This window comes from Syngnathoides biaculeatus, chromosome 14 (genome assembly GCF_019802595.1).
Source record: "Syngnathoides biaculeatus isolate LvHL_M chromosome 14, ASM1980259v1, whole genome shotgun sequence".
NCBI lineage: Eukaryota > Metazoa > Chordata > Actinopteri > Syngnathiformes > Syngnathidae > Syngnathoides > Syngnathoides biaculeatus.
The window spans coordinates 18,866,873-18,894,456 of NC_084653.1; the positions used below are offsets into that span (position 1 = coordinate 18,866,873).

The 27,584-nt window shown below is 42.4% G+C and overlaps 1 protein-coding gene across 2 annotated transcripts; it reads left to right on the forward strand.

Annotated features, from left to right (window-relative positions):
* Window positions 1-6,793: 6,793 nt before the first annotated feature.
* On the forward strand, window positions 6,794-25,806 carry lats2 (large tumor suppressor kinase 2). 2 transcript variants are annotated; one of them, XM_061840761.1, is made up of 8 exons: window positions 6,794-7,156; window positions 17,609-17,741; window positions 17,867-19,416; window positions 21,403-21,630; window positions 21,980-22,334; window positions 23,565-23,747; window positions 23,835-23,941; window positions 25,278-25,806. In XM_061840761.1, exons 1-8 carry the CDS (start codon window positions 6,794-6,796, stop codon window positions 25,794-25,796), a joined length of 3,438 nt encoding a protein of 1,145 aa, XP_061696745.1. In that variant the 3' UTR covers window positions 25,797-25,806. The 2 variants fall into 2 exon arrangements, with proteins under 2 accessions (XP_061696745.1, XP_061696744.1); XM_061840760.1 differs by having other exon boundaries at window positions 23,565-23,941.
* Window positions 25,807-27,584: the final 1,778 nt, after the last annotated feature.

The window sequence follows — 27,584 nt, forward strand, 5'->3', positions numbered from 1 at the left end:
GTCCCGCGCTTGTATTTTTACTTTGAAATTGGGTGTAGTTCCCCTTTACAACAGCCTTCCGATTTTAGTGCACAATTATTTAACCATACATTACTTTTTTTCCAGGTAAATGTCTCATCTCTGGTGATGACTAGACGAGTTTTATAAAATCCAGTGTGCCTTGGGTCCCTGCAGGATGTAAATATATCATTTTGTGAACTTATACAGTGCTGTGTGTCCAGGAATAATTGACCCCTCTGTGGATATTGCGCAATCCGCGTCACTGACCAATCAGAGGCCAGAGATCTGCATAAACCAAAGCCCGTTTTTGCTCCCGCCATTTCCTCAGACAACATTGCATGGTCCAGTATAGGTTTAGTTAGCGTTTTATCGCATATTTGGGTTGTTTAACAAAAAATTTGGTTAAGATGTGGAGTCACGGACTTTGTAATAGTGACGACTGGTATCCTGAAAGGCAAGTTGGTGGACTTCGATTCGTACCCTTTCCAAAACCGAAGACCCAGTACGAAAAATGCCTTCGATGGATCAAACTTTGTGGAAGACCGCATCATCAACTAAATCCATCTAATATCAACCGGAACACATATGTTTGCACGAAGGTATGCCCTATATTTGATTTTCATTACATGTCTCGTATAAATGAATTCGACGTTCTTCGCTAGCATAACACTGCTGCGTGTGAACGATTGACACACTTATTCTTTGTTGAGCGATATTTAGCGATGATCGGACTGCACAAACGTATTGATTTCTTGCTGGCTTGCGGCCTGAAGCTTAACCAGGCGGTGTTTGCACGAAGATATGCCCCAAATTTGATTTTTAATACACGTCTCGTATAAATGAATGAGACGTTCTGCGCTAGCCTAACATTGCTACGTGTGAATGATTGAATGAAATCAGAAGCATGGCGTCTCTCTCAGTTAAGAATGTATTGTATTTAGAATCTATGATATAGCGTTGATTTGAATGAAATCAGAAGCATGGAGTCTGTCTCAGTTCAGAATGTATTGTATTGTATTTGCCATTTTTACTGTTTGTCTTACGTCAGCGCACGCGGCGTGACGTCACTTCAGGAGGCGTGGTTAAGTGCCCTGTACGGAGGGGGTCAATTGATATTTGTGGCCACCCAGTTTGTGAGGTGGAGTTTTTGCCTCACCTAGAGATATATTAGAAGACTGCAGGGCTTATTTGCTTTAACCCACAGCCCCCATCCACCCTTGTAAACTACCAATCTTATATTTAGACTAACCAAATAGAGCATTTTTAAATTTCTGACCGTTGATTGATTTAATTCCTGCACACTGTTGAACATATCCATCCACATTCATATGTATTTTAATTTTTTTGTGTTCCACGGAGCACATTATGCATGTATGCTAATAACTTGATTGTCACCTTTTCACAATACTTGCTTTGAATTAAACACTTGTATCCACCCTTATATTCATCTTATATAGCTATATATATATGTATTACATTTTACAGATATATCCTGGATGTACCCTCATGTATTTGCACAGATATTTTTCCGACCCCACAAACTCCAGTTTAATAATAAACCGCTGCAGGAATAATGATCTGCATCATTCTGTGGCTATTATAATTGTACACCTTTTCTTTCAGCCTACTGCGGGTGTTTACTTTTTCCTTTTCATTGACAGAATCGGTTTTCATTCACTCAACCACCATTACTGGATGCGGCGTTACGCAAGGCTCCAAGTAAGAGGATTACAAGGCATTCAAAAGCAAAAATTCGAATCACGGATCCAGCACGACGCCAGCAAAGTCCGATGGGCTGCAGGCCAACTGTGTTCAGCCAAGGAACCGAGGTCCCGAGCCCACCCTGGCGTGGGTGTTTTCTTCGGCCGGGGCTGAGGGGCGTGAGGCTGGACCGGCGTGGCCCCTCTGATGGTCCAATCCAATTGGTCGCAGGAGCGGGGGGTAGAACTTCCCAGGCAGGAATTCCTGCAGCATGCGGAAAAATGCCACGTTTGCCATTGTGCAAGACAAGTCAAAGAAGCCTGCCAGGGTTTTTGCTTGTATTTGTATGTGCACTAGTGTATTTTTTTTTTCTCATGCAAAGACATGTACAAATACTTCACACTGGTGTTCTTAAAAACTCATGAAGTCATGTAGTAAACCTTATCCAGTTAAGGTAAGGTATTTGCAAGGAGTTTAAAAAAAAAAGGCAAAAATAGAAGGAAATACATATATAAACTGTTAACAGCTAAAAAAAAAAAATCTATGGAATTCTATAGAATTTGTCGAGAACAACTTGTTCTGTACAACTTTTGCTGTGATTTTCTATAGAATTTCTACAGGACCTGGGTCCTAAACTTCTATAGTTCTTTAGAAATTCTTTAGCAATGTTCTCTTGAAAATTTTCAGCAGCAATTTATACCAAGTTACATATATAATACATTATAGCATATGGTGAATGAAATGGCCATAAAAGGCACGTGAACGGTACTCTAAAGATGGAGAACTTCAATTTTAAAGTAATGAAATAATCTGAAAGACAAGAGATTAGAAAGACTGCAGATGACTACAAATGTGATTTATTATTTTCAAATTTGTAGTGGAACGGTGTGAGGCTTCATACTCATGGACCGCTTGTTTCCCAGCTGATGACAACAAATGTGATTTATTATTTTCAAATTTGTAGTGGAACGGTGTGAGGCTTCATACTCATGGACCGCTTGTTTCCCAGTTGATCACATCGATGTGATTATATATTATATAATCCATCCATTTTCTTCCCCACTTATCCTCACGAGGGTCGCAGGGAGTGCTGGAGCCTATCCCAGCTGTCAACGGGCAGGAGGCAGGGGACACCCTGAATGGTTTTCCAGCCAATCGCAGGGCACATAGAGATAAACGACCGCACTCACAATCACACCCAGGGGCAATTTAGAGTGTCCAATTAATGTTGCATGTTTTTGGGATGTGGGAAGAAGCCGGAATGGCCGGAGAAAACCCACGCAGGCACTGGGAGAACGTGCAAACTCCGCACAGGCGAGTCCGGGAATGAACCTGGGCCCTCAGAACTGTGAGGCCAACGCTTTACCAGCTGATCCACCGTGCTGCCATATTATATAATATATAGTCATTCTGTTGTTCAACCTATTTAGGTATGTCATCTCAATACATTTGCTTAAGATACCCTGAATAATTGCGTTGGAAACACAAATCACATGGGCTGCAGCAACTTTTTGCTACCAGGAACTCCTTCTACCAGGAACTTGAAAGTTTCTGGGCTGGTTGGTGGAAAAGACCACATTGAAATGCAGATAGTGGGAAAATTCACAGTTGGAGTTGGTTTAATTGTGTGAAGAAGAAAAAAACATTCTGCACGGTTTTCACAGACACTTAAGACATCAGAAGCACATCAATAAGGAAAAAACATATAAAATAATAATTATATTATTCATCAGATACATTTGAAACCGGAGCCTTGCATATACTATATAATAAGAAGCCTCCCTCCCTCCCCCCATCATTGCCTGACATGGAATTAGACTAAATTTTCCTGTTTTAAATCAACTTTTTTTTGTAGTTGCTAGATGCCAGAACAATATGACAGAAGGGTTGTTTTGGATTTTTTTCCCCATTATTTTCTTCAAAGACAGAAGTTTAGACACTGGTACACAAACGCATTTGCTGAAATACTCCCCCGAAATTTGAGCGATTTATTAATGTAGTTTTTTTTTAAAGCTTTATTTTGTTTTTAAACTTCCTTAAAAAACTGTTAAACCATAGTTCGGTTGTAACGTAATATTTTAACAATACCTCTATAATATTTGCTTGGGTCCAAAATGTGTACCATCAACCTAGGAACAAAACCAAGATCTTCTGAGATTGCTTGGCTGAAACTTGGAAGAACTTTTATTAGTCACAGTCGAACGAGTACAGTAATGATTGAAAGTCCAATCCGTCAGGAAGACGCCATTCCTCCAGACAAAGAACTCAATTTTTCGCAACTCTGAAAATATTATTTCGCTCGAATTTATTTTGGCACTTTTCGTCCAGCGGTACCGGAGCAGAACATCTTTGTCTGCGTAGACGATCTTTGTTCGGCCCTGCTGTGACGCGCATTGGCGTGATCACGTGACCTGTGGAATGTTAACAATGCAGCGAGTGTCCAACTTTTTTTTTTTAACTTCACTTTCAGCCTGTTGGAGAAAATGGAGTCCGTTACCATCATTGCTACTACTACTATTACTACTTATTCGTCCTCCCCGTCCCCTTTTCGTCCATTCTGAGCCAGACGAATAGCTCCGAAGCCCGACGAGGAGTTTTAAAAGAAGACTTAATCGCTACTTTTGCATCACATGGTAGGTGGACTGTACTTTTTGGGGGACGGGAGTGTTGCGGTGCTAGTGATGTAAGTGGTGGTCTTTTCAACAACAAAAAAAGTGACAAAATGGCGACTTCGCACCATTTACAAGTAGGCGTCTGCCTCTTAAACTTGTTTTCAAGGCAAGCAGAGCAACCTGAAAGTGAGCCGAACTTGGGTTTCCACATTTTTTTCCTACTGTCCTGCGTGAAGGGGGCGAGGGGACGAATGTCGGGGGTGGTGGGGGGGGGGGTGCTAATTCGCAACCTCGCTCACTCTGTTGTTTTTAGCTTCTCCTGCCGTTATAGACAATGTATACTTGCAATCATTTCATGTAATTCTTGTTAAAATGGGGTCATTGGTGAGGCCAAAATCTTGGTTTGTGTCAAGAATGTTGTTGTAGTAAAAAAAAAAAAAAAGTACTTGGGTTCATTGTGTGGTCACTTTTGCTTTTGGAACCTGGAAAAGGTGCAATATACATCTATTGGTCATTTTGGGTCACTTTATTATGGTACATTATTGTTTTAATGCAAATGTATTATTTTGTATCATTATTTCAGAGGGGGAAAAAGTGAATGTTAAAATTGTCACACTCTTAGGGGTGTCCCATAAGGTTCTGTTTTTATACCCTTGACATTTTGGGAACACCCATTATTTTGTTAATTCTAGAACACACCAAACCTTTATTCTCGTGTTTTTTTTTTTTTGTCTTGGGTTTTTTTTTTTTTTGTTTGGGGGGGGGTACACTAGACTGTGTCATCACTATTGCCTTGTCCACTTGACATTTTGTGAACACGCAAAAGCTAGGCTCGCTCCATTGCTGGAAAGAGAACATTTTGGTCATTTTTGGTGTACACTGTGTTGTCACTGCCACCTTTGTGTGGTTCAGATTTGAGGTAATACACTTTGACATCATACCTGTATCCCATTTTGACCTGAAAGAGGTCCAAAAATTACTTATTGAGGTAGGAATGCTAATTAGCCCCTGTCGCACCCATAAAAATACACTACCACACTTTTAGCGATATCCCCCAAGGTTCTCTTTTAATACCCATGGTATTTTTATTTCATTGCTTAAAAAACGTTTTTTTAGGATTTTTTTTTAATATCACTTGAGTGCCAGCAGATCAGAATCCCACTAAAATTTTCGCTCGCAGCATAAAAAAATAAAATAAAAAAAGCAATGACTTCTTGCTCTGAAACGATGCAACCTGTGACACTTCTAAGTCACCACTAAGTACTTGCATGAAATGTAGTTTTATATCAGAATTATGCTAAAATAATTGGGTGCCTTTACAACGACGCCAGTATCGCTCCCCTTATGTACGTCTGTTCATTACTTGGTACTTGTAAAAATGCTTCAATGTTGTTGTTGATGGCCCTTGATCGCCTCTGGCTGATCCCCCCCGTGTTACAGAAATATTAACACCAGACTTTTGTCCCCGGCTCTTATTACATTTTTCACACATTCCATTTTGATGTCGGAGTATTTATATTTATTTTAAATGCACGGTGGCAGCTTGACTTACAAATGCCACAACTTTCATGTTTTGTGAGTTAGGAGCTGTCTTTTGGTCCAGGAATGGTCCACAATTTATTCAGATAGATACACATAAGAGTTGTAAATTTAAAAAATATTTGGTTGAGGTTATTGCTGTCAAAGGAGGTTCAACCAACGATTGTTAAATCTAAGGGTTCACTTGTTTTTGTTTTTCTTTGGTGTCTGACCTGAACAAAAAATTGTTTTTTTTTATTAGACTAAGTAGGCTGATGACTTATGAAGACTTATGACTTGGATGAAGCTCAGACTACATTTTTGATGTTCGATTCATGCAGAAATGTGAGAAATTCCAAACGGTTCCTCCCTCTGCAGATCTGTTTTGCACGTCAGATGTGTCGGACTCTCCACTGGTGATTGTCGAGTGTACTCCGATGACCGCGGCGTACAAGTATGCGGTGACACGCTGACTTGTGCGACTGTGGTATGTCCTTACCGCAAGGGGTTCGGGGGCGGGGACTCCGCTTGGGCAGGAGACAATAAAGGTGGACATTTGGCATTCCACGGGAACTCTCCATTCCATCCGGGCCATCCTCATCAAGTCTCGTCCAACATCTGTTTTGTCGCATTTTTGATGCTGGTGCAATCTTTTGGTGCCAGACTGGTCCAGGCATTAACTCTTTGTTGCCCTCCTTCCTCCACAGGAGCAGATCTGCAGCGTCACGGTTTGGCTCAGTGGGACCCTCGCGAGCGGCTGCATTTCCTGGAATAAGATGGAACCCGAGCCTTGAAAGCCACAACATGGAGCACCTGTAGAACCCCCACCGCTACCCTCAGGGCCCTAGAAAAACAAACAAACAACACCAATCTCTGATCCGCTACACGAGAGTCTTCATTATCTATTTAGGTTACTCACCAACGGCGACAGCTGTATTGCCCGACCCACGGGCACCGCGGCCATGAGGCCTAAGACGTTCCCAGCGGCACCCTACATGGGCAATACACGTCAACGGCTCCAGGAAATCAAGGAGGGCCTAAAGCAGCCAGCCAAGCTGGTGAGCCACGCGCTACACGGGGGTGGCCAGCGGGCCGAAGGCGCCGGCCGCCCCACCGACTGCAAGGGTGGCAAGGATTCGGCCGGGCGGCAGCAGCCCGTTCGGCCGCCGCAGAAGTTCAATAACTACCAAAGTGCCCTCCGTGAGATCCGCAAGTCGCTCATGCCCTTTGCCAACGAGTCGGGAGCCTCGTCAGGGTCCGGTCAACCAGCCGTTGAGGTCAACCGACAGATGCTGCAGGAGCTCGTCAACGCCGGATGTGACCAGGTGACATTTCCACAGTTTCTCGAACGCTACTACTACAGTATGTCTTTCCTTTCCTTCCACTGTATTTCAGTTCGGTATTTTCTCCCTCGACGCTGAGTTAGCAAAACTTGTTACCTTTCAACTGCTACGTTGGGAAAATGGCAATGAGACAAGGGGTTCACTAATGTAGTATTTTTTGTTTTTCCAAGAACCTCCTCATAATCTTAATGCCACTAAAATGATATATGTGGTCTTCGTAGTCCATATTCCACCAAAAATGTTTTCTTGATGTACCGTTCAAGAAAATTAAAGTGGGCGGCACGGTGACTCGGCTAGTAAAGCGTTGGGCCTCACAGTTCTGAGGTCCCGGGTTCAATCCCGAAGCCGCCTGTGTGGAGTTTGCATGTTCTCCCCGTGCCTGCGTGGGTTTCCTCCGGGCACTCTAGTTTCCTCCCACATTCTAAAAACATGCAACATTAATTGGACACTCTAAATTGCACCGAGGTGTGACTGTGAGTGCGGCTGTTTGTCTCAATGTGCCCTGCGATTGGCTGGTAACCAGTTCAGGGTGTACCCCGCCTCCTGCCCGTCGACAGCTGGGATAGGCTCCAGTACTCCCCGTGACCCTCGTGAGGATAAGCGGTGGAGAAAATGAATGGATGGAAAATTTAAAGTGACAGTCATTTCCAAAATCAATCATTTTAGGAGAAATTATCAACCAACAAAATGCATTTGGAGCACTCCTTTTTCATATAAAAAATCTGCACACCCCTGTGGTCTTTGTGTGAGATAGAGGGCAGAAGCAAAGACCAAATTCACGGCATAGCCGTTGCGGTACAAGGAGTGTTTTGTTCTATAAAGTGACAGTATTTACTCATTTATCATTCTCTGTAGTGGAGCAAATTCTGATTTACATATTCTTTAAGTCTCTCTTTTTTTTTTTTAGCCGTCCTCTTTGTTCTTTTCCTTCTACCTGCATATTCATAATCTCCCTAAGCAGAGTCTTCTTCTTCCATCCTACTGACATCCTCACCACCTCATCCTTATTTCCTTAACCTCTTCATTGATAGCATCACACCTCTATATTGGTGTCACATATCATTGCATCATATAAACGAAAACCAAGACTCCAAAATTATATTTAAGCACAATTGCAAATTTAATATACTGAAAAATCACTAATTCTTTTCGGTGTCATCATTAAAAAGTGCGAGTGCCTAATCGTTGCAAGTCTCGTGCAAAATGGTCTATGGAGAGGAAAATATTTTGCTCCACAAAAGCGGAAATACTAGGCCAATTGTTCCAATATTTTCAAGGCATTCGTGGGCATAAGTAGGGATGTACCCCGTAAATTTGGGTGAAGATCGGCTGCAGATTTGAGCCATAAAGCAATGTAATGTTTTTGGCCGGGAGAGCGATGCACTCATCGTCCGACGTTATGACAACCAGCCAAAGTCCACATCTGTCACACATTCTCAGCTATAGAAACACTCTGCTTGGAGATCTTAGAGGCGGTTATGGTGTAATGAATAGAAAAGTGATCTGACGAAATTCGTGCATAAATGCAGAAATAAATCTGCAAAGCTCGACGTTCCTCCATGGATCATTTTACACTTGATACAATGTGAGTTCTGGATGCGCATGTCATGGAAACGATGGGTTCCAACCCTGGAACAATGAGTCCCTGAAATTTATCATCACAGAATACAGAAAGAGTAATCCTCTACTACGTAACGGTTCTTGCTTCATGGTCCCGCTACATTACAGATTTGTATTACATTTGTTACGCTATCTTTTATGCTGGTCATACAATATTTCTTAATTCATTGCTCTTACTCTCTCTATCTGTTTTGCCCTGTCACTCTAGCAATCTCTTTTTGGCTACGGTGTGAGTACTTATGGGACTGCTTCTGAGTTCATTCGCAGATCGCGATTTGCCAGTTATTGACCTTTGTATGTCGGAATTATTGTTTGAGGAAAGCAAAGCTGGGCCTTTGTGGACGCGGACTCACCCAGTTTAACATGTCCCATTTTTTTTTTTTTTTTGCATCTCAGACGTGGGACGTACATCGAAATTCGGTTACGACACAGAAACGCTTTGATAAAATAAGAAATGCCAGGTTTACTTCATGGCATTTTAGCTGTCAATATTTTGAACAAGATACCTTCCAACATGTTTCACAATCACTATTTTCACTCAATGTATAAACAAACATCTAGACTTTCAATATAGGCAACAATTACACTGTAGAATACTGTACATAGTTCACTAGGAAAATGCCCTCACATTCTGCCATCTACGTGTCACGCTACGTGTCCGAAATGTAATCAAGTCAAAAAATTGCTGAAAATCAATTTCATCAGAAAATGAGCCTAAAATTACTGCTGAGTTATTTTTTTCTAAAAATAAAAAAAAGAAATCTGCAGATATCATTTCAAAGACCAAAACTATGGAATAGGGGCCATTGTATTTATTTTTGTTTGCCAGTGCTCTCACCATTAACTAGTTATTTTCAATGTAAACACCATGTATAATACCATAGGAATAGAAAAACTTGCTCTATTTATTGTCATTTTTCTAAATAGTTGTTTTTTTTTTTTTTTCAAGAAAAAAGGTTGGAATAAGCGACAAGAATTTTCCACGATAAATATTTGGATCTTACAAAATAAAGTTCTATTTTTTATAAACCATATAGTTGTATTTTTATGATGTCAAAATTTAATAAGGGTGTAAGGCTAACTCTTAGTTTACGCTAACATATTGGAGAGCATCTTTATTATTATGATTTTACAATGGAGGCCACATCCTGGCCCTGTGTGTGCTGCTCCTGCCCCCATTGTCAAAGCAGGAAGTCCACATTCAATGGCAGCAGGGTGGATCAATTCCGTGTGGTCGCCACCAGCGCCAAACCTTTTCACGTATGATTTTGTATGTTGCGTATGTGTTCTTGCATTTTGTGTGTGTGCGCGCTGTGTGTTATGTGCTTTCTGTTGATGAGTGTAGTTTTTTTCGGTGTGTGTGTTTATGTTTTAAGTGACTATTAAGTAGGTATGTCACTATTAAGTGACTTTGTTTGTTGTGCATATGTAGTCCAAAGGCATCTTATCAGCTCCCGTTGACTTCTCCTTGCTGGACTTCTCCAGCTGCAAAATAGCCAGTAATGTGGCTGGTTGCATAACCACAGAGGAGGAAATGTTTTAGAGGGGGAGAGAGGAGGGTGGTTGGTGGGAGCGGTATGTGGCACATTGACAACACAGGAAAAATATTGTGTGTGTGTATAGATATACTGTACATGCTTGCGTGTGTGTGTGTATGTAGCCCTGGTATGTGTGACTGTCATGAGTGGGTACTGTATATACCTGTAAAGTGTGCATTTTTGTGAGTTGAAGACATTTTATGTAGCAATAAAAGTGTGTGTGTGTGTACATGTCTATTGTAATATGTGTATGCACCATGTGGATTTGTGTGTATCTAGTGAGTGTATATGTATTTTTAATGGGTGTGTGTGTGTTTGTAATGGTTGCATTTGGAATGTGTGTGTGTGTGTGTGTGTGTGTGTGTGTGTGTGTGTGCATGTATATTTGGCTGTACCGTGTCATTGTATTGTAATGAGTGTGCACAACTATTAAAAATGTTTCTTTGCAATGTGTATGAAACTGTAAATACTGTGTGTGGGATGTGCATGTCGTACTGAGTATTTAGTTGTGTTTACGTAGTTTCAAAATGTTTGCATTGCATGTGTAAGTGTTGACGTCCTGGTTGTAAAGTGTTACATGTGTATGTCCATGTTTTGTCCTTCCTGTGGACTCTGCATCTGTTTACATATGTACAACCAAAACATGATGTGACTTATTGGCAGTGTGTATTTACTGTTTGCGTCCTTCAGAAAAAAAAAAAAAAACTTTGCTTGTATATTTAACTATCTTATAACGGTGCCAGTTTGAGCCTGAAACAGATTGCATCTACATTGAGGCCCCGTTGTTCGCCGGGGTTACCGTCCTTACACCTCAGCAAATAACGAGAATCTGCGAATAATGAATGCAGTCTTAATATACAGTATGTATGCTGTGTACCATATTTTTGCAACTGTAAAATGCACTTGAAAGTCTTAAATTCTCTCCAAAATGGACAGCATACCTTTATGTGAACCGTTGTTGTGTGACTTGTCCAATGAAGTACACTTGAACACACAGGTTATATTGTTGGCATGCATGCTAGCACATGTTTTAATGTGTATGTAAGCTACCATATGATGGCGCTCACAAGGCACAGAGCAGGGGTCACAAACCTTTTCGAGGCTGAGGGCCACTTTGTGAGGACTGATCGTATGAAGGGCTACATGACCTTTTTGCAGCAAACTTCCAAAATAACAAAATTTCTTATACTTAACAAACATATAAATGTGTTATATGACATTATTAAAAAAATGATGTAAGCAGATCAGATTAAAAATTTAAAGCACAAATAATATTAATAATTTGTGACCTGTGCTATATTTAGAACATGCCTCGTGGGCACCCATGCACCCGCGGGCACGGCATTGGTTACCCCTGGCACAGAAGAATAATTGCTTTTTATATCTGTAAGCAGAAGAAGCTCACTTTGCCCCACACAATGCTTGGGGAGGCAGGTCATTACTGACGATGTTGTATACTTTAACGAAACTAAAATTATAACACCACAACAAACAGAATAGCGTAACTATCAAATAATTAAACAAATGAAATCACTCGAGAAATAATTGACACTAAACATGCACTTTAAATGCTATTTACATGCTCGCAGCATGCTTTGTGGCACTGTGGACCTCCTGCCAGATAAAATGGTATGATTCAAACTTAAAACTGATCTTACATTAGAGGGAACTTATTTATATATTTTTTTTTTAAATTGTCAAGTGGTCACACTGACTGTGGGCACTGGCCACTTTTCTTCCACCGTATGTTTATCAATCGAAAGAAAATTCTTCCCCCCAAAAATCAAAGGGAAAAATGTTAATTGACGCAGGGTGGCCAACTAGTTAGCAAATCTTTGTCACAGTTCTAAGGAGCCGGGTTTAAATCCGGCCTCACCTGTGTGGAGTTTGCATGCTCCCCCCGGGCCTGCGTGGGTTTTCTCCGGGTGGTTTGGATCTTGTGCTCTGCCATCTATATTTTTTCTCTGTAAATCTTCTTTGAACAGTGGATTGTGACACGGTCACTCCTGCCACGTGGAGGTTTACAGTTCATTTTGTCTGGAAATTTAAAGAAAAATGCATCCAAGCTAATCAGGAGTAGTTTCATCGTGCACCATCCCTTTTTTGTCATAGAAAATTTGCTGGCATCTGTACACACCTCATCATGTGAATAGGACAACTTGCATTGGCTGTGTTAACGTGCACGTTCCAAATTACAGAGGCCCATTTCGTGGGATCTCAGGTTATTACACTGTGTTGTCATAGGGGTGTCAAGTTTTAACACTGGACTTTCTCTTCTATTGTGTCAAAAGCCATACTGTTTCATGCCTAGAAAGAGTACCACAGATGCATTATTTGCCTTGAGGACGCTCGTGGAAAAGTACAGAGAAGGTCAGAAGGAGCTACATTGTGTCTTTGTAGATGTAGAGAAAGCCTATGACAGAGTACCAAGAGAGGAACTGTGGTACTGCATGCACAAGTCCGGTGTGACGGAGAAATATGTTAGAATAGTACAGGACATGTATGTGGACAGCAGAACACCGGTGAGATGTGCCGTAGGTTTGTCAGAAGAATTCAAGGTGGAGGTGGGACTGCATCAGGGATCCACCCTGAGCCCCTTCCTGTTTGCGGTAGTAAAGGATAGGCTGACAGATAAGATTAGACTAGATTCCCCTTGGAGCATGATGTTCGCAGATGATATTGTGATCTGCAGTGAAAGCAGGGAGCAGGTGTAGGAACAATTGAAGAAAGATGGAGGCACACAGAATATATGTGCATGAATGTGAGGGGCGGTGGGGGAAGAGTGAAGCTCCAGGGAGAAGAGATGGCAAGGGTGGACGACTTCAAATACTTGGCGTCCAAAATACAGAGCAATGGAGAGTGTGGTAAGGAAGTGAAGAAACGGGTCCAAGTGGGGTGGAACAGTTGGAAGGTGTCTGCTGTCTTATGTGACAGAAGAGTCTCCAGTAGGATGAAGGGCAAAGTTTATAAAGCAGTGGTGAGGCCAGCCATGATGTACGGATTAGAGATGGTGGCACTGAAGAGACAACAGGAAGAAGAACTAGAGGTGGCAGAAATGAAGATGTTGTGGTTCTTCGACCGGAGTGAGCAGATTGGATAGAATTAGAAATGAGCTAATTAAAGGGACAGCCAAAGTTGGATGTGTTGGAGACAAAGTTAGAGAGAGCAGACTTAGATGGTTTGGACATGTCCAGAGGCAAGAGAGTATTTTTGTAGAAGGGTGCTGAGGATGGAGCTGCCAGGCAAAAGAGTGAGAGGAAGAACAAAGAAAAGGTTGGATGTGGTAAGGGAGGACATGAAGACTCTGGGTGTTCGAGAGGAAGATGCACGAGATAGGCTTAGATGAAAAAAAATGACACGCTGTGGCAACCCCTAATCAGGACAAGTCGAAAGGAAAAGAAGAAGAAAATTTAGTAGAGATGCTTATCAAGACGGATGGTATATTCCTCATTTGGGGTACATCAGTGCATTTGGAACAGAACTAGAAAAATCCTAAATGGAGGACCCCCAGAATGTGTTATTCAGCCACATACTCATGCTTGTTAATGGACATAACTGCCACCTGCAGGATTTGAGTATTTACAGAAGAATGCAACTTTTTCTTTTTTGTTCTGTTGTCTAATATCTCCAGATTATGTTTCCAAATAGTGTAGATTGTTTGTAAACAAAGTAAAGATTCTAAATAAAATAGTTTTGTCAACAGTTTTGGCTTTGAGGATGTCTGCATTTCATATTAGGGTCGGGGTGCTTAGAAATGAGAAAATTGCTTTTTGGAATTGATCCTAAGATGTCATCAATTAAATAAATTGAGATTGTAGCAATTTATTTTGCAAAAAATAAAAAAAAAAATCTGGCATCCTACATGAATATTTTGGGTGGTGCATTGTATTGTCAGGAAACTCCCATTTGTAGCAAAAGTGCAGCGTTGGCCACTTTGCAGGAATCTGTTGGGTGGTTCTGCACTTCCTTTTTTACTCTCCTTGGAGTTATCAGATCAGGAATGCACTTGAAAAATGCAACAAAAACATTCAGGCCGGGTTATCTCATTGTCATCCAGGAATGATGGTGATGATAGTAAAATCCAGACCTAAAGGCTAACACCAAGGAAGAGAATAACATAACAATATAACAATGTTTTTCCAGCCTGGGTGGTGGACCCCACCCTCCCGTGTCACACTGCTGTGACGACCTTTTCACGTGCCATAACAACAGTTATTACCAAAGATTTTTACGTGTCAGTTTGACACTTTCCCTCGCCCTTCCCTTTTTGCCTTTTTCATGATACAGGCCATGGATCGGCTTGTCTTTTTTTAGCAATGACCTACATTGAAAGGGAAGAAAAAAATGACTCCCAAACCACAAATTACGCGTCTCGTCTTGAGCCGTTTGACCCACTTGTGCCTTTTGTGTGGTTCCTGGACCATCTGTTGCTGATACATGCTGATTTGGAGATTTCTCAGATGGATACAGGAATGTTTTTGTGTTCCCCAAACATTCCAGAACAATCAGTGCTCTGGAAGCTGTATAAAACAATATGAGATAAATATGTTAAATTTCAGGTATATAATCAAGATTGTGGTGTAAACATTTTACAGGGATTTATGTAGTTGTAAATTACATTAGCTCTAGAATATAGACATCAAATCTGTTATAAATATGGTACATGAGATGAAGATAGACCATTAAATCTGATGGTAGTATGGTAAATTAGAAATCTATAGAAGTGAACTTTATCAAGAGGGCACGTTCATATTTTTCAAGTGTTTACGACAGGGGTGCCCAGACTTTTTTTTTTACCCCAAGATCTACTTTTTAAGCAGCCAGGCTTTCGCGAGCTACTGACGACAGGGGGACGACGACGAATGATTCTCCCAGTGTTATGTTATTAATGTTATATGATATATTTTGCTATAGATAAATATTTGAAATACAGAATTAGCTTTTTGTGCACTGTATTGTCTGCGCTTTCATCCTGGATCAGGCTGTGCTAAGGTGGAATTTTAAAATTAGACCAGACCTTTCCCACTCGGACAAGAGAAAATCTCGAGTTTAATCACTTTTTCTTCGATGACTCACATACTCCGACAGTCATTGCATCTTAAAACAACAGCATTTCTTTTTTAACTTTCCCCATTAATATCAAAAGTAAACATAAGATGCATGTCTCTCTTGTCTTTGCTATATGTTGCCCAGACTGTGTTGCTAACTAAAGCAGCGGTGGTGGACGCTGTCATTATAAAACACATTGATGGGCTGCGTAAGTACCGTAACATTTGTAATTATGAGTGTGCGTCTTCAAGATTGGAGATGGGTGTAAGGTAAACTAGGAAAAAGAAAGTGCACGGAGCAGCGGTCGTTGTTAGACAAAGTTCCGTGTGCTGCCGAAAACAAACCAGTGGCTTCCTCTTTTCATTTTTTACAGTAGGTATGGGAATTGTGGTATTGGATGTTACAACCACTCATCCTTCACTCATTGAATCACATTGCAAAATGCCACAAACTGAATAGCTGTATGTTTTACTTCCAATTTGCATATGATTTTTGCGCGCACTTCAGAATATCTGTGAAGAGACTGCTTCAGGGGTGCACAATTGCACACCCGCACACAGTTTAGAGGGACCATTGGCTGACGTTTTTTTTTGTCGATCAAGACTGCCTCGCGATCGACGCATTGAGTACTCCTGGTTTGGGGTGTACTGTTGTTAAGAGTGGTACACCTGCGTAACTTCATTGCAGATACATTTTATTTATTTTACACTCTGTGCGAATGTGAGTGTAAATATTCTCTTTTTAGGAGCTCTGTGATTGACTGGCGATCAGTCCAGGGTAGTAGTCAGCCTTTTGCTCAGTCATCTTGGATAGACTCCATCTGAACCCTGAACGGGATAAACTTGGAGAATAGATGGATCTAGACTCTTTATTTTTTTGACTATGGAGTGTGCCTTCTGGCAATACCAAGAATACTTTCCCATGTGTGAAAATTGACTTTTGAGTTCTGCATTCTTTGTTGTCAAGGTCGGTGTTGTTGTTGTCAGATTATTTATTCTATTCATTTAGTTGTCATTCTTATTGTTTTTAAAAATCCCATACATCATAGATCTGTTTGCATGGTGAGTGGACACATGCTTGGAGTGGGGATTTTCTTCTCTTAACCCTGTTCCAGCTTCTGTGGGGGTGGACATTTTTCACTTAATCCTGATCTCCGGGATGGGGGCGGGGAGGGAGGGGGTGACCTTTCTGGGAGTAATGGTTGTGTGATGGTGGCTCACCTATGTCCCGTAGGTGCTGGGATGGTGATCCCCTGGATTTTCTCTTTCTTTTAATGCACCACATACACCCATCTGTGTGTGCGTGTGTGTATTGGGGGGGAGTGGGGGGTTTCATGATTGTGGGAATGGCCGGGGGGTGGTATTGTGTTTCTGTGGCCATCACCGGCTGCCCAGTTGTCGGGAGCTTTGGAGGGGCCGGCGGACTGGCCTGGGTCCCTTGGCATGGGACGTATCCTGTCCGCAGTGTTGCTCTCGGGTGGACCCCTCGTCCCGGTCCTGTCCTTAATTGATGGTGTCCTTCGCCTCTGCGTTGCAGGCACAGCAATTATAGGACATTTCTATCTTTTTTTTTTGTTTTTTTTTTTTGCATGCATCACGGTAGGAATTCACTTTCAGGGATCCGTAGGAACACACTCGTGGAATTCTTTCAGTGGATGTGAAACCACTCATTTATTGCAACAAACAACTCATGCATAGGTGAATTGCTTATGTGTCTCCCCCACACTTGCATTTCATTTCTAAAGACTTCTATAAATGAGTCAGTCCCACCACATTTCAGTAGCATAGCCGGGGTCACGATACCTATCTTGCATGCTTTTTTCTCTTGTCCTGTCCTATCTTGTCCCTTCCTCCTGTCACAGGTACAGATACAGTCTCATGCAACATCCATTTTTAATGTTTTTGTTGTAGAAATGGAATGATTTACTTTTCTCATTCTGTTTATAGTTAGCTCTTTGTCTTTGTCTCGCTCAACCCCTCAGAAATTCTGTTGTTTGACTGATCAACTCTGACCCTAAATAAACTTCAATTAAAATTCCAAATCACAGAGGAAGCGCAAAAACTCCACTGTGAGACAGTAAAACTGTGCTACCATAAAGGTGATGCAGATTCTCCATTCTGTTTGATATAACAGCTGACCAGGACACACACACAAAAAAAGAGCGAACAGGATTGTTGTTTAGTGTTGCCTCGGTGGCAATCCTCACATTCTGTTCTGTGTTCCGCAGGAAATGGCTGTCCGAGCGCTGAAGCAAACTGGGAGCAGGAACATTGAGGCAGCCCTAGAATATATCAGTAAAATGGGGTACCTGGACCCTCGCAACGAGCTCATTGTCCGCGTTATCAAACAGACTTCGCCAGGTATGCACTTATGGGGCTTCTGTCAAAACATCTTAATTGTATCCCAATAATTTTACATTAAAAAGTAACCCCACCCACCCCACAAAAAAACATTCAGATTACTAAAATGTTTGTTTCCTTGTTAGGAAAAGCTGGCATGCCCCCCTCAATGGAGCACCGTCCCTCGCTTGAGGCTGCAGGTGAAGCTGCTGGTGCTATGCCCCCTTATCACCCCATGTATGAGGGTGTGGCCGGATATTGTCCAGAAGGTGAGATGTCCAGACCCTACATGAGCGCTCCCCCTATCATGAACTACATGATGCCACCTTCTGGAACGGGACAGGGCCCCACCATGGGGAACCCAATGGGTCGACCGCCCAACATGGGTAACTATGCACCAGTGATGGCACCTCAGAGTAACCCGCCCAACACCATGTACCCCCCAGGGGGACAGCAGAAAGGGTATCCTCCTGGTATGGAGCAACACGGGCCCATGATGAGCTACAATGTCCCCGGTCAACCGTTACCACCAGGGGGGCTAGTGCAGAGCCCCCATTATGACTATGGCCACCCCCGGCCTCACTTAATGGAGCCCACAGCCTATGGAATCAAGAGAACTGCCTCCTTTCAGAACAAGATGGCTCCATCCCCCATAGCTGCCCCAGACAACTATGTCAACATCCAAGGTAAAGGTGCCATGGTGCAGAATGGTCCAGGAGGAGGTGCGGGGGGATACCCCATTAATATGTACTTGCCTCCTCACTCACACCCACGTCAGGCGAGCCCCACCTCACACCAGGTCCACATGATGTCCCGTTCCCCAGGGGGGGTCCCGCCCATGGTACCGGACTTCCCAGATCTTCCCCAGGGCTTGATGACACCGTCCAGGGCGAGCCTCAACCTGGACTTGTATGAGCACCACTGGGCGGGGCCTTCAGGTCCTGAAGGCCCTCCCCAAGCCAGACAGCCCCAACCCCAAGCTCCATTCAGGTGTGAGGTCAGGGTGCCCAGCAGGGCCAACTCCTTCAACAGCCGCTCCACAGTGTCAAACGGTGTTCGGCCTCCCATGAGTGCTCCCCAGGATCCTTCCCTGGCTGCTCCCAACACGATCACAGCAGTCACATCTCCACCTATCCAACAGCCAGTCAAGAGCATTCGAGTGATGAGACCCGAACCCAAGACAGCAGTGGGGCCGTGTCACCCCAGCTGGATGTCAGCCCAAGGCCAAGAAGCGGCAGAACCACTGGCTTACATGCCAGAGGACACTTACTCTCTGGACCCTCCCCAGGAGCCCCGGTGTCCGCCGCCACCTTACCCCAAGAATCTCATTATGTCACCTAGTGAGAATGGAGCCCTAGAGGGGGCTGGAGCTCTGGGAGGGACTCAGGATCTCAGTAGTCCCGTTTCTCGAAGTACGCACAGTGGTAGCGGAGGGACCGATGATGGATGCCAGCAGATTAAGGAGAAGGCAAAGGCTGGCAAGATTGAGAAAACGGTTAAAGACAAGAAGCAGATCCAGACGTCGCCTGTCCCAGTTAGGAAGAACGGCAGAGATGAGGAGAAGCGAGAATCCCGGATCAAGACCTACTCTCCCTTTGCCTTCAAGTTCTACATGGAGCAGCACATTGAAAATGTCATGAAGACCTACCAGCAGAAGCTCAACCGCCGGCTTCAGCTGGAACAGGAAATGTCCAAGGTAAGGGCCAGTTGTCCTCAACACCTTGCCACAGACCTTTATGGATTTTATGTAACGGAATGCAACAAATCAGGAAAGAAAAATTTTTACAAAAGATATTTTTCTCAGTCTATCTTATTCTGCAGTTTTAGTTTGGTTGCTGTTAGTCTCGAAAATCCAGTTTCACAAAGATAGGATATTGGAAATGGAAGCAAAGTATTCAAGACGATGTTGAGAGACTGAGAGACCATACTTTTTTTTGTTGTGTTCAGCATGTACTAAAAGTAACTTTGAATACAGCTCATCATTCTAATTTTGCTGGTTAAATTTGTCTTGCCGGCAGAGTTACTGGGGGACAAAATACTGTAATTCACTCTGCGCATGGTTATTAACATGGGTACGTTTATTTAAAGGTGAAATTTTTTTGTTTACTTTCCCATCAAGACTACATGGTGGATCACTTTTGTAAGCAGACTCGAAACCGAAAACCGGTGAAAATTTCCCAATTTCTGGCCAATGTCTTGATACAAACACAATATGGGATGAGATTTTGTGAGATCTTGTTTGATGAATCTTAATCTAAAACTGGTATCCTGTACTGGTAACTTTCTTAATACAGTATGTTGTTTTTTTTTTTTTTAAAAAGATTATTGAAAAGCTTGTTAAAGACCGATAACAGACAACACATGATAATGACGGACTGAACAAATTTAATTCTAAAAGGCCAAGGGGGCAAGTTTCCAAAACAATGATCAAAACCCAAGGTGAATTTGCAGATGGTAGTCAAGTGATTTAGTGCGTTTTAATTTGGCATTCAAACATTCATAAAAAAAATAAATAAACTTCATAAAAAATGAACATACTCTCTGTAAATTATTAAATATGCATGAACGAACAAATATGACTGTCTTATGAATAAATGAATGGCTTATGAATGGCTGCGGGCTGACCATGTATTAGTCCAAGAAAGAGGAGCTTTAATAGTATCACAAGTCATATCATTGCTTCAGGCTTTGACATCACACACAGCTGCCATTCTGAACATCCATATCCACTGGGGACGTTTTTGACGAGATAAACACTAATGGTTTGGTCAGCTAAAGTGGGATTTAGGAGCAACAATCCAAACAAACCACTTAGCGGATGACTGTCTTTAATTATGGACAATCTTTGCCTGTGGCGTTTGTTTCAGACAACGAGATCTTTATAGTGAGCATCCCATGAATTTGGCTTATTCTCCTCTTGAGGTGTTTTTTTTTTAGGGTGAGATGAAGTGTTGTTACTGTACCAAATTCTGACTTCCATCTTAAACATACTCAATACTGATAAGACAAAATATGAATTATAATACGTAATTAGGAATATGAAAGAAAATTATTGTACATGTTCCCCATTGAAAAAGGTCAAATTAACAATTAGTGTGCTAAACTTTAAGCCTTGTTTTTTTTTTTTTTTTTTTTTTTTTTGATAGTTTCCACAGCCGGCAGCACCATAGAGCAACTGGGTAGAGCGTTGGCCCCACAGTTTTTTTAGGACCAGGGTTCAAATCCCGGCCATGCCTGTGTGGAGTGTCCATGTTCTCCTCGTGCCTGCGTGGGTTTTCTTCGGGCACTCCGGTTTCCTCACACATCCCAAAAATCTGGATTGACTGGCGACTAAATTGCCCCTGGGTCTGATTGTGAGTGTGGCTGTTGTCTGTCTCTATGTGCCCTGCGATTGGCTGGCAACCAGTTCAGGGAGTACCCCGCTTCTTGCCTGATAATAGCTGGAATAGGCTCCAGAACCCCTGAGACCTTTTTAAGGATAAGCAGCTCAGAAAATGGATGGATGGATAGTTCCCACAGACTGCTACTGCCTGTCACTCTTAAAGCAGGAGCACAAAAATCACATGGTATCTTTTCATTTTTGATTGCCAGTACCATGCATCCCTAGTCGTACAGTTACTGGAAGTAACACCATGAGTCAACTTCTAAAAATGTTTTGATGCTTCCTGTTCCCCATGACCAGGCTGGCCTCTCTGAGGCGGAGCAGGACCAGATGAGAAAGATGCTCAACCAGAAGGAGTCAAACTACAACCGGCTGCGGCGCGCAAAGATGGAGAAGTCCATGTTTGTCAAAATCAAAACCCTGGGCATTGGTGCCTTCGGGGAAGTGTGTTTGACACGCAAGGTGGATACGTACGCTCTGTACGCCATGAAGACCCTGCGCAAGAAGGACGTGCTAAACAGGAACCAGGTGATGCCTCATACTGTTATACAACTGCGAGGAGCTGTCCTGATCTCATGATGTAAAATGTCAACAGGATGACAATCAAAACTGTTTCAGTAAATGTAATTTCCATTCATGGATCAGAATTCAAGCTCCTTGATCGATGAAAACAAGTCATGTCAAAAGTACTGAAGCATTTGACAGTTCGACTCTACAAATTTGGAGAATATTGAATTGAGTTCACCTGTAAAGAATTAAATCCATTTTAGGTTCATTCTAAAATTTCACTCCTTGGTCCAATTTCCCTAACTTTTTTTAAGTCATGTATTTCTGGGTGGATTTGTGGTTGATCTTATGCGGGTGGACATTGACACAGGTGGCCCACGTGAAGGCTGAGCGTGACATATTAGCGGAAGCGGACAACGAGTGGGTAGTGCGCCTCTACTACTCCTTCCAGGACCGCGACAGCCTGTACTTCGTCATGGACTACATCCCCGGCGGCGACATGATGAGCCTTCTGATCCGCATGGGCGTCTTCCCTGAGACACTGGCGTGCTTCTACGTGGCTGAGCTGACACTGGCCATCGAGAGCGTCCACAAGATGGGGTTCATCCACCGGGATATCAAGCCCGACAACATCCTTATCGATTTGGACGGACATATCAAGTTGACAGACTTCGGCCTGTGCACGGGCTTCCGATGGACTCACAACTCCAAGTACTACCAGAAAGGTAAGGTACTTAGATACCTCAACACTAGTAGGTAAATTAGCTAACATCTATAGAGCTCATGCACCTATGTCATAAAATCACGTGACTTTTGTTTACCTTGCCATATTGCCGGTCAAGCTAAGCATTGCTCAATGCTAAATCTGTTGGAGACGACACAAAAATATGTCTTGTAGCACGATCCTCAGAGTCTTGTCCGATACCGTCAGACATTTAGAAGGTGAAAATAAACGATGGTACGTGGAAAAATTAGATAAACTCGGCACAGAGGACCCGTATTTAATGCCGAAATCGATTTTTTTGCCGATAAGAAATTGGACTATTAATTTGCTTCCGCTTGTCTTGGATAACTGGATATGCACATGGATCTGGTGAGTAAGTCGTCGAGATTTACATGGAAAAGTTTGAAAGCGTAGAAATCTCTGGATCCATACGAATACTTTGTTGCTGGATCTGTTCTCATTAGGAATAAATTCCACATAGTGACGGTTTTGACGGCTTGTGAACGCAGAAGTGTCTTTTCAGATAGTATTCAATACAAATACCAATATTTAAATAACTGACCCCTGGTTTTACACAAACTCGCATTCATTAACTATGAAATTTGTTGAACGTACATGGAAGCGATTGCGGTTACACTTAACCTCTTTTTTTAACATGCATTGTTCTCAAATGAGGCAACTTGGCATTATAAATACTTCTCGGTAATATGAGATTGAGAAGAATAATTCCTACCTGAAATGAAGTGATCGCTACACAGGCGTGTGTGTACTTTGCTTGGGCACCATCCATCATGTTTGATTGCCGAAATCCGTCGATCGTTTATGGTCTTTTCAGCTTTCTTTTGAATGACCCCTTTGAATATCTGTCTCATCTGTTGTGACAACCAACAGCACAACAGGTATCAGGTATTGTAAATATTCTCAACCGTAACATTCTTTCCGGTTCAATGTCTCCCACAATGTCGAGCAGCTCTATTTGACCGGCAATATGGCGCCGTGAAAACGGTGTGATGTCACGTCCACAAGCTCTATACCTTGATGACCGTAAACATCCTTTTGTGGTGCATACGTAATCTCGGCTTTGCAGTTGACACGTTTTGTAGTCGTCTTTTTCAATTAAGTTATTCTAAACTCATCACTGCTAAGGTTTGAGGTCGTGGTTTTGAAACTATATGACTTCCACCTATGGTTGGTTAGTTACTTGCCTCCCTCACTCTGTGACCTCATGCAGGGAGCCACGTGAGACAGGACAGCATGGAGCCTAGCGATTTCTGGGATGACGTGTCCAACTGCCGGTGTGGAGACCGGCTGATGACGCTGGAACAGCGGGCCAATCGGCAACACCAGCGCTGCCTGGCCCACTCGCTCGTGGGGACGCCCAACTACATTGCACCCGAGGTGCTGCTGCGCAAAGGTGGGACCGCTGGAACGCGATTACCTATCTCATCCAGTGGCGGTAACCATGAAGCACTGATTTATGGTTTCTGTTGTGTGTCTTTAGGTTACACGCAATTGTGTGACTGGTGGAGCGTAGGGGTGATCTTGTTTGAGATGCTGGTGGGCCAGCCGCCCTTCCTGGCACCCACTCCCACAGAGACTCAGATTAAGGTGGGTTTATGTAAGGTGGTAGAGTAGGAGGGGAGGCAGTAGCTCAACCAGTTCCGCGACTACAGCTGCAATGTAACCAAAATTTGTTTAAGTTGGAACCTGGTGTTTTCTACCATTTAACATAAATGCAAGAAAATCATTAATACACAAAGATTGCATTTGTAAGTATTGAACAGAATAAATGGTTACGATTTGTGTTCAAATGTTCATGTTGATCTCACACACAAGGATTTTCAATCAGAAATATTGATAAACATTCTTAACATACTTCATACCACATAATTACTCATAACACACTAAATAGCATTATAATTACTCTTAACACAACCCACAGCATAGATTAATCACTTTTAAAATACTCCACACCCCTGGGTAATCATTCTAAACACAAACCACACCGCAAGATAATTTAACTTAACATACCCCACTCCAGTGGATAATTGCTTTAACGCACCAAAGGATAATCAGTCTGAACACACACCATACAATGGGATAATCCATTCATCTATTTTCTTAGCCGATTATCCTCACAAGGGAGTGCTGGAGCCTATCCCTACTGTCAACGGGCAGGAGGCGGGGTACACCCTTGCAAGCCAATCGCAGGGCACATGGAGACAAACAGTCGGACTTACAATCACACCTCAGAGCAATTTAGAGTGTCCAATTAACGTTGCATGTTTTTGGGATGTGGGAGGAAACTCGAGTGCCCAGAAAAAACCCGCGCAGGCACGGGGAGAACATACAAACTCCAAACAAGGGAGGTTGGGATTGAACACAGCACCTCAGAACTGTGAGGCCAACGCTTTCCATCTTGGATAATCACTCTTAATAATCTCTTAACACATCCAACATGACAGGAATATCACTCTTACTACACACCCATACAACAAAACACAATTAATAAGGGTGGAACAGTGTACAAAATCCATAGTGAGGTTAATATTTCAATTTTGTGTTTGCATATTTTATTTTAATTATTTATATTAAGCAGGAATATCTTTTTTTAGTAAGTGAGTAACCTGTGTTTGGAAAATTACAAAAGTTTACGCTTACCATTTTTTAAAAGCTAGCACATTATTAAAGAGCAAGTAAATCTCACTATTAGTAATGTTTCTGGTTAAAATTGATCAAATTACAAATTAAGTGGCTCACATTTATTAGCGTCTAAACGTATGGATATACCATATAGAAGAATTCTTAATTTTTTAGGTCAACTTTGGGGGTGCACATTATAGTCGAGGAAAATTACAGTAATCACTTATAAGACACCCCATACCACATGGTGCTCTTAACATACCCCACAGGATAATCACTCATTTATCTGTCGTTTGTCCAGGTAATCAACTGGGAGAGTACGCTACAGGTGCCCGCCCAAGTGAAACTAAGTCCGGAAGCCGTGGACATCATCGGGCGCCTGTGCTGCTCGGCCCAGGACCGCCTGGGTGCCAACGGCGCTGGCGAGATTAAGTCGCACCCCTTTTTCAGCAAGGTGGACTTCTCCAACAACCTCCGCCAGCAGCCCGCCCCCTATCGACCCAAGATCTCCCACCCTATGGACACGTCCAATTTTGACCCAGTGGATGAGGAGGGCAGCCCCGGGGCCTGGAGTGACAGCGGGGACAGCACCCGGGCCCTGGACGCGTTGTGCTCGCCCCACGGCAAGCACCCAGAGCACGCCTTCTACGAGTTCACCTTCCGCAGGTTCTTCGATGACAATGGATGCCCCTTCCGTTACCCCAAGCCCCTGGAGGCCGGTGAGGGGCCGCCCAGTCCTGAGGAAGAGGATGAGGACGAAGAAGACGATGATGATGATGACGAGGAAGCGGGTGAAGGATGTGAGCCGGTCTATGTTTAGACTACCTGTCAGTGATGGACTCCCCCGGGATTGGCGCCCTCCTCGCACAGGACCAACAAGCACCAGCTGTCACTTGATGAGTCTGGTAAGAATGTCAAATAGTCAGGAGTCCCAAGCAATAGCACCCCAGTCTTCCTTCCATTCCTTCCTTTCGTCTTACACGACTGAAACACGCCAAAGTGACTTCTGCAGAGTGCTTTTTTTTTTTTTTTTTTCATTTCTATTTTTTAAACTGAAATATTACATGTGAAGAGGGAGTTGGGTAAGTTCATCAGGAAGGGTGGGCCTGGAAGTAGGAGCGAACCAAAGTAACTCACAAAGGGGGGACAAATTTCTCTGGACGTTTAGGAGGGGAATGTTGGACATATGGGATGTTTAGATATGTTTAGAATACACTATACATATTCCCCACAGTCTATCTGAAAGACAAGGGATTGCGTACCCACTTATTTAGTGGTAATGCAGGGCAGGGCATGTTGTCGAAATCCCTAATATTATGAAGGAAAAAAAATCCCACGTAATTTTATGAGAATAATTGATATATTTCCGAGACCTTTTTTTTTTTTGTGAATGTAAAGAGAAAACAGAAAATCCAACTTTACTGTAATTTTTCTGATAAAATTCCTTAAAATGATTCTGCCTTTGGAATTTCTAGAAATTTAACAATTTTTTTTTATGATTTTTTGGGGGGGGTCTCCATTTATTTCTGTAGTATTCCAACTGTTTTCCGTTGAAATTCTTCATATTAGGGATTTCGTACAAATTTTGGCATCTATTCTTACGTTGTTTACTAAGGGAGGCAGCTTGTGAGAATCCCTAATTTTACAAGAAGAAATAATTTTCCAAGAAAGGAATTCTGAAATTAATGTTGTCATTTTAGAAAATTCCAAATTGAATAACAATATACAAGTTTTCAATAAAAAAAGTTAAATAATTTTTTCCCATATTAAAATCTGACCATACTGCTTTCAATCACTTTTTGTCTATATTGACATTTTTTAATCTGTAATTAATTATACAAAAATAGATTGTTCGGAAAAAACTACGAGGAAAAAAATCCTCCAAAATACAACTTTATTCTTGTAATCTTCAGACTTTTGTCTCATTTTTTAAAATGGTAAAATAAAGAAATGAAGCGGAGAAAAAAAAAAGACCCCAGCAGAACACATGCATTTGACTTCAGTGCAATACAATAATGCCCTTTTTGTAAACACTTCCTTTCATTTTGAAAATATTGAAGTGCTACGTACAAACGTATTGCTTTATATACAATGTACAGTAAACACTAACAGTATATAGTACTGTATACTGTGGGTGTGTGTGTGTGAGAGAGAGAGCGTGTGTGTGTGTGTGTGTGTGTGTGTGTGTGTGTGTGCGTGTGTGTGTGCGCGCACATGCGTGGGTATGTGTATGTGTGTTACTTACCACAAGCTGCTTATTTGTATTATTTACCCGTAATAATTGTTACCTGTTTTCTCGCGATGATGATGATGAATGTGGAACGTTGATGGTCGAGCCTTACCTGTCCTACGTCAGGGCTGGTCCCCAAATGCAGCACAGCTGAGCTCTCGGAGAAGCCAAGCGGTGGATTTATGCAAGTTGGAAAAGAGAGTTTTGTTTTTTGTTTTCCTGCGTGAGGGTGTTGCTTTTTGTCTTTGTTAGGTGATCTCAAACAAAGGCTTTGAGTGGATATCCCAAAATTATCAAGGAGTATAAAGGGCACACTACCTAGAAAAAAAAAAAAGACAGTGGAATGATGGAAGTCCTTATTGTCCCTCAGTGTCAAAA

What these genes read in the sequence shown, in the direction of transcription:
- lats2 (XM_061840760.1), top strand. Translation starts at nt 6,794, where the DNA reads ATGAGGCCTAAGACGTTCCCAGCGGCACCCTACATGGGCAATACACGT. An exon ending in TATCAAACAGACTTCGCCAG is followed by an intron (nt 17,742 to 17,866) that starts GTATGCACTTAT and finishes TTTCCTTGTTAG; the next exon opens with GAAAAGCTGGCATGCCCCCC. An exon ending in CTCCAAGTACTACCAGAAAG is followed by an intron (nt 22,335 to 23,564) that starts GTAAGGTACTTA and finishes GACCTCATGCAG; the next exon opens with GGAGCCACGTGAGACAGGAC.